Genomic DNA, 7,854 nt, shown 5'->3' with positions numbered 1-7,854 from the left:
TCACAAGGGCCTCAGGCAAGGAGATCCAATGTCCCCTATCTTGTTTAACATTGTGGTGGACATGTTAGCAATTTTGATCGGAAGGGCGAAGGACAATGGACAAGTGGGTGGCTTAGTACCTCATCTGGTTGATGGAGGTGTATCTATCCTTCAATACGCTGATGATACAATAGTCTTTATGGAGCATGATTTGGCCAAGGCGAGAAATATGAAGCTGTTATTATGCCTCTTTGAAGAATTATCGGGGTTAAAGATAAACTTTCATAAGAGCGAGTTGTTCTGCTTTGGGAGAGCCAAAGACGAACAAGAGTCTTATAGGCAATTGTTTGGGTGCGAGTTGGGAAGTTTGCCCTTCTCATACCTTGGCATTCCGATACATCATCATAGGCTAACTAACAAAGAGTGGAGGTATATCGAGGATCGATTTGAGAAGAAACTGAGCTGCTGGAAGGGTAAGCTCATGTCATACGGAGGCCGGTTAATCTTGATAAACTCGGTGCTCACGAGTATGCCTATGTTCCTCTTATCTTTCTTTGAGGTTCCAGTGGGGGTTAGGAAAAGACTGGACTTCTATCGATCACGTTTCTTTTGGCAGGGTGATGAGCTCAAAAGAAAATACCGACTTGCTAAGTGGGATATTATCTGTAGACCCAAAGACCAAGGTGGGCTTGGTATTGAGAATCTAGAAGTTAAGAACAGATGCCTCCTTAGTAAGTGGTTGTGGAAGCTCGCTTCCGGCACTGAAGCTATGTGGGCGCAAATCCTACGCAGCAAGTACCTCCAGACTAGAACATTATCCCAGGTATCAGTTAGGCCGACTGACTCGCCTTTCTGGAAAGGACTCATGAAAGTCAAAGTATTACTGTTCAATAGGACAAAAGTTGTCCTTGGAAATGGTGATACTACACGTTTCTGGGAGGATTCTTGGCTGGGCGACTCACCCTTGGCCATTCAATATCCGTCTTTATATCGCATTGCTCAACGACGTGAGGTGTTTGTGGCAACGGTATTTCAAACGGTCCCCCTTAATATTCAGTTTAGACGGTCGTTAGTGGGCAATCGTTGGGAGGTTTGGCTCCACTTAGTTAGGAGACTAATGGAGGTACAACTTTCTGACCAACCTGATGAATTACGCTGGAAGTTGACTAAGTCTGGAGTATTTACAGTGAGGTCAATGTATCTTGATGTTATTAATTCAAGCTCCATTCCAACATCCAAGAAGGTCTGGGATGTCAAAGTTCCTTTGAAAATAAAAGTGTTTATGTGGTTTGTTCATAAACAAGTTATTCTAACAAAGGACAACTTGATAAAGCGTAATTGGACAGGAGCTACTAGGTGTAGTTTCTGTGATCGGGATGAGACAATTAAACATCTCTTCTTTGATTGCCCGCTGGCTAAGGTTCTTTGGCAGACGGTTCATATTGCTTTCAATATTACTCCACCGACTACGGTTACCGCTTTATTTGGAAATTGGCTTAATGGGATTGACTCTGCATTAGCAAGGCATATTCGGGTGGGAGTTTGTGCGTTGATGTGGACCATCTGGTTGTGCAGAAATGATTTGGTTTTTAACAGAACATCACGAATTCATTTTTTGCAGGTTATATTCCGAGCTACGGCATTGATCCGTTCGTGGTCATTACTCACTCCGAGGGAGGCCAGGGAGCATTTGGTTACTGGGTCTATCCGTTGGGAGATGGTTGCTCGGGATATCTTCAACCGGTTTGGATGGCCGTCATGTAATAGGATAGGCAATTAGTTTCCCTACCTTCTTTAGCCAGCCGGTTGTGGCATTTTATTTCTGGCTAGTCTGTGTTTCTAGCCTTCTGCGCTCTGTGTGGGCTGCATTTCCTTTATTTGATTTCGAGACTTTGAAACCTTGTATGCACATTTTGCTGCTTTGATTAATAAGATGGCTGTATGCATCACTCTTGATGCAGAGGCCGGGGTACTCCCTCTTTTCGAAAAAAAAAGACAGAGGTAGTAACATATATCCACGACCTGCACCGCACGAACTGCCATTTTCGACCAGAAAAGGGGTAGGAAATCAGACAAAGGAACCATCGACCATGCATGAGTTTCAACGCTCACTGTTTATATAATCCCATGCCCATGCCCAATCGCAGTTCACAGCTCGCAAGTCACGAACGCACGAGCCGTAGCAGACGCACACGTAAGTCCCGTCCGTCGCCGGTAGATCGCACGAGATCGTACGCCCACCCCATCCGTAGCCATAGGAGGCCCATTGCTTCCTATAAAGCCAGCCATGTCGCTTCCTCAGCTCAAACCATCCAGCCTCCAGAGCCACCACCACACCATCGCGAGTCGTCGCATCCTCCCCTCCCCCTCCTCCACTTGCAGCAGCAGCCTCCCGTCGTCTTCGCTCTCCGCCGGCCGTCGTGCTCGTGCGCTCCGTGGCGGTGGGCAGCTGATCGTGCGGTGCGCGTCCGTTGGGCCGTCTGAGGTGGTTCCGGCTAGCAGTAGCATCGGCGGAAGCGGTGCTTCTTCCGACATGGCAGGGAAGGGCGGTGCTTCCGTGCGCGTGAAGGCGGTAGCAACGGTTAAGGTCACCGTCGGCGGTTTTCTCGATGGGCTGAGGCCGTCGAGGACGATGGACGATGTTAAGGACCTCATCGGCAGGTCCATGGAGCTCGAGCTCGTCAGCGCCGAGCTTGACGCCAGTAAGTATACTAGTACTATCGTACCGTATAACACTGACATGCATGCATGCATATACTTTTGCATGGTTTTGTAAATTAATTTTTGTGTATTCATGGCACAACTTTAGTTTATTGTGGTGAAAAATGCAACTTGCGCCATTTTGTAGCCCAAATTAAGATCCGACTTTGCTTATCAAGCGAAGGCATTAAGAGTAACACCATAAGGAAAAATCAAACAGTCGACCGACCTGTCGGTCTGCTAATATAAACACGGTAGTAGAATTAATTGATCAACGAACGAAAGAATAAATGAATCAACTAACTATATAGCTAACAGATGTGCTATTGAAGCAAAGGCCAGAGATCGACTGATGAACAAAAATCATCCATCGATCATAGGTGCACAAGTTCCCTGGAGGAAAAATCATCAGTCGTTTTCTACAATTTATTTCGTTTGGTTCGACTAGTTTTCACACTTTTCTCCTGTTAAGATAATAACATCCTCGTTCTTTTTGAGGTAAAATCTACTCAGTCCAACGTACAGCAACTTGAGCGGCAGTACAGTTTGTTATAAAAAGTGACCAGTCCTAATTGAGTTAGCAAAACAAGTACTCTACTATATATATGGATCAAACCAGGGCAGGTTGACACGCTGTGTTAGCTGCCCTCAATTCGTCATGCAAAACGTCAGAAGCTGGAAAAGTTCAAAAGTACTAAGTAGGTGCGACTTGTCCCTCCTCTTATCTCGGTAGGAATTTTTGTAAAGGACCTTCATGTCACTATATATCCTGACTAATATCGATCCATTCTGAACCATTCAAAAAAGAAAACTTGTTTGATGCATGTTCATCACCTAGTGGAGTACATCTGACTGAGAAAATTTAAACTCTGCAAAAACAAAACTGGCCACCCCCTGCGTGTATAGCAGCTTGCAAGTTCAGCTGTGTCATGGAATACTGCTTGATCCTAATCGCGCTATGCTGTATGTGCACACCTGAATGTAGAGACTGGGAAGGAGAAGCAGACGATCAAGAGCTACGCCCACAAGGTGGCCGACAACGACCTCCACATCGTCACCTACGAGGGCGACTTCAACGTGCCGGCGGGCTTCGGCCCCGTCGGCGCCGTGCTGGTTGCCAACGAGCACGGCACGGAGATGTTCCTGGAGGACGTGAAGGTGGTCACGGCCGGCGGCAACTCGGCGCCCGACGTCATCCGCTGCGACTCTTGGCTGCCGCCCAAGTCCGGCGACGCCAAGCGCGTCTTCTTCGCCAACAAGGTAAGGAACCAAGTCAAGTCAGTCGCCTTTCATCGGGAAGGTCTCATCAACTAACGTGCGAACGCGATCTCTGTGGAATTTTTTACCTTGAACGAGACTGGATCGATCGGAGATTAGGCCCAGGCGCTGTAGTTTAATTAGGCTGGTCAGGGAGTAACTTAGGTATTCCTTCCATCTAGGTGTGTAAGTCATCTTACGAAAACCAAATAATTCAAGACACTTAAGCATGGTGCATTAAATTCTACCTCGTTTCTTTTTCTTGACATATCAACCAATAAGAGATGTGGGGTGTGCATGCTTTTAATGACTTGAGACTACCAAACACGACATGCAGTGGTTAGTTCATTGCATGCAATGTTATTAATTAGTAAATGAACATTAAATTCTCTCGTTTTCTCCTCCTCCTTGGTCACGGTGCACAACCTAAGATGACTTACTCATCTAGACGGAGGGAGTAGTAACATAGATGTCACGTAAGTAAAAATGGTGAGGTGGCAAGTAGTTAATGCGGAGAGAGGCAAATAAAGTAATATAATATGTTACCATCACATGGCACTTTCCAATGCAAAATGAGTCTATAAAGTAATAAACGAAGACAACTATGTTACCCCATATATGACACTACCCATTATGAAGGTAGTAACATAGACTAGTAACATGGATATGTTACTAGTCTATGTTACTCTCCACTATGACCCACCTTAAGGCTTTAGGCTATATGACCATCCAATAACTGTGCGTGGAACCATAAGTATATGACCATCGGGAAGGTCCATTCTTGAATTTAAGGGACGTCAAGTCTCGTTATTTCGCATTAGATGCACGGCGATCTGCGCTGGGCATGGAGGCAGACAGGCAGTCGAGAGCTAATGGTGTCCAGGCTTCCACGCGATCACTGCACATGGAGCAACCGTGTCCACGTATACATTGTTTTTTTAGCACGTGCATATCGTAACTTGGTTGCGTAAAAAGTTGGCAGTGCACGTCCATGATCTCCCCGATAAGTACGTACGTACGTGGCCCGCCCGTACGAGTTTCGAACCCGCGCGTGTGGGCCTGCAGCTTGCTTGCTAGTAGTAGTAATGAAATGACATGGTTTACTCTGTGGCTGAAATTTGTCAATGTGGATCAACCGTGCAGCCTTACCTGCCGAGCCAGACTCCTCCGGGTCTGCAGGGCTACCGGAAGAACGACCTCGCCAAGAAGCGCGGCGACGGCACCGGGCAGAGGAAGGCCACCGACCGGGTCTACGACTACGACGTGTACAACGACCTCGGCTCCGGCGAGGAGCTCGGGGCCGCCGGTGCCCGCCCCGTCCTCGGCGGCAACAAGCAGTTCCCCTACCCGCGGCGCTGCCGCACCGGCCGCCCCCGATCCACCAAAGGTACGCACACCACAAAGTCAAGAGATACTACGTCCACGTCGTGCATGCACATGTTTAGTACAGGGTGTAACTCGTGCTACGTGCAGATCCGCAGTCGGAGACGAGGAGCGGCGACGTGTACGTGCCGAGGGACGAGGCCTTCTCGGAGGAGAAGAACGTGCAGTTCTCGGTGAAGACGCTGCAGTCGGTGCTCCACGCGGCGGTGCCGGCCGTGCAGTCCACGCTCATCGACCCCAACCAGGGTTTCCCCTCCTTCTTCGTCATCGACAAGCTCTTCGAGGACGGCGTTGAGCTGCCGCGCGCCGAGGAGCTCGGCTTCCTCCGCGCCGCCGTGCCGCGCCTCCTCGAGTTCCTCCGCGACGGCCCCGGCGACAAAGTCCTCCTCTTCGACGCCCCCGCAAATGTCCAAAGTACGTTCCTACTCCATGTTTCTTCCTTCCAGATGCACGTACATGCAGCAAATATGGAGTTTTTCATGCACCAACCTAAATAAATGCGTGTTGATTGCCGAATGCAGAGGACAAGTTTGCGTGGTTGCGGGACGAGGAGTTCGCCAGGGAGACGCTCGCCGGGATCAATCCGTACGCCATCGAGCTTGTCAAGGAATTTCCTCTCAAGAGCAAGCTGGACCCGGCGGTGTACGGCCCGGCCGAGTCGGCGATCACCGCCGAGCTCCTGGAGGCTCAAATGGGACACACCATGACGGTGGCCGAGGCGGTGAAGAGCAAGAGGCTCTTCATGCTCGACTTCCACGACCTGTTCCTGCCCTACGTGCACAAGATCCGCGCCCTGCAGCGCACCACCATGTACGGGTCCCGCACCATCCTGTTCCTCACCGACGACGGCACGCTGCGCCTCCTCGCCATCGAGCTCACGCGGCCGGCCTCACCCACGATGCCGCAGTGGAGGCAGGTGTTCACGTCGTCCACGGACACCACCAAGTCGTGGCTGTGGCGGATGGCCAAGTCCCACGTCCGCGCCCACGACGCCGGCCACCACGAGCTCGTCACCCACTGGCTGCGCACGCACTGCGCCGTCGAGCCCTACATCCTCGCGGCAAACAGGCAGCTCAGCGAGATGCACCCCGTCTACCAGCTGCTGCGCCCGCACTTTCGCTACACCATGCGGATCAACGCGCTCGCGCGCTCCGCCCTCATCAACGGCGGCGGCATCATCGAGCTCACCTTCTCCCCGCAGAGGTACGCCATGGAGCTCAGCTCCGTCGCCTACGACAAGCTCTGGCGCTTCGACATGGAGGCCCTCCCCGCCGACCTCGTCCGCAGGGGCATGGCGGAGGAGGACCCCACGGCGGAGCACGGCCTCAAGCTCGCCATGAAAGACTACCCATTCGCCAACGACGGGCTGCTGATCTGGGACGCCATCAAGGGGTGGGTTCAGGCGTATGTTTCCCGCTACTACCCGACCGCCGCCAGCGTCACGGGCGACGCGGAGCTGCAGGCCTTCTGGACGGAGGTGCGCACAGAGGGACACGGCGACAAGAAGGACGCGCCGTGGTGGCCTAAGCTGGACACGCCGGAGAGCCTCGCGCACACGCTCACCACCATCATCTGGGTCGCGGCGGCGCACCACGCGGCGGTAAACTTTGGGCAGTACGACTTTGGTGGGTACTTCCCGAACCGCCCTTCCATCGCGCGCACCAACATGCCGGTGGAGGAGCCCGTGGACGCCGTCGCCTTCGAGAAATTCCTGGACAACCCGGACCAGGCGCTCCGGGAATGCTTCCCATCGCAGGTGCAGGCAACGCTGGTGATGGCGGTGCTGGACGTGCTGTCCAGCCACTCCCCCGACGAGGAGTACCTCGGAGGGATGGAGACTGCCCCGTGGGGCGACGACACCACGGTGCGGGCGGCGTACCTGAGGTTCAACGAGCAGCTTAAGGCGGTGGAGGGGATCATCGACGGAAGGAACAAGAACAGGAAGCTCAAGAACCGGTGCGGCGCCGGCATCGTGCCGTACCAGCTCATGAAACCATTCTCGCAGCCCGGCGTCACGGGCAAAGGCATCCCCAACAGCACCTCCATCTGATCAAACAGAGTTCCAACAAAAACGATTTCCTTGAATCTAGCAGACTTGTTGTCCATTAGTTAATGTATTTATTTATAAACTTGACAATTCACACGTGTATATGTATATCCATTCTAATAAATTTTATTGATCTCATTCTTGACTGAACTGAATTTATTTATTGTGGATTTTACAACTTTGGTACTCTCTCCATTTATTTTAATTTTGGATATAAGATTTGTCTTAGGAAAAAAATATTACCGCCACAAATGATTGTCCCCTTCAGTGGTGCTGAGGTTAGATTTGGTGAAAGCCTTCGACTCCATCAACTGGTGCACCCTGCGGCAGATCATGGAGGTGTATGGATTCGCGATGTTTTGGTGTGACCCGATGGGTCTCATTTCCACTATGTTTTGGCAGCCCTATTTAATTTCTAGTGTATACCGAATTATTTGTCCCCCCACAAAAAGGAATTATTTGTTGAAACAACCACATCAGCATTGTAA

The 7,854-nt window shown here is 51.0% G+C and overlaps 1 protein-coding gene across 1 annotated transcript; it reads left to right on the top strand.

The window, feature by feature from the left end:
• Positions 1-2,125: 2,125 nt before the first annotated feature.
• Positions 2,126-7,511, top strand: LOC119341611 (probable lipoxygenase 8, chloroplastic). The gene is made up of 5 exons (XM_037613479.1): positions 2,126-2,681; positions 3,665-3,939; positions 5,080-5,323; positions 5,410-5,733; positions 5,841-7,511. The coding sequence occupies exons 1-5, from the start codon at positions 2,267-2,269 to the stop codon at positions 7,367-7,369; spliced, it is 2,787 nt and encodes a 928-aa protein (XP_037469376.1). The 5' UTR covers positions 2,126-2,266; the 3' UTR covers positions 7,370-7,511.
• Positions 7,512-7,854: the final 343 nt, after the last annotated feature.

Source organism: Triticum dicoccoides, chromosome 7B, assembly GCF_002162155.2.
Source record: "Triticum dicoccoides isolate Atlit2015 ecotype Zavitan chromosome 7B, WEW_v2.0, whole genome shotgun sequence".
Classification (NCBI taxonomy): domain Eukaryota; kingdom Viridiplantae; phylum Streptophyta; class Magnoliopsida; order Poales; family Poaceae; genus Triticum; species Triticum dicoccoides.
This window is presented reverse-complemented; position numbering and strand designations above follow the sequence as displayed.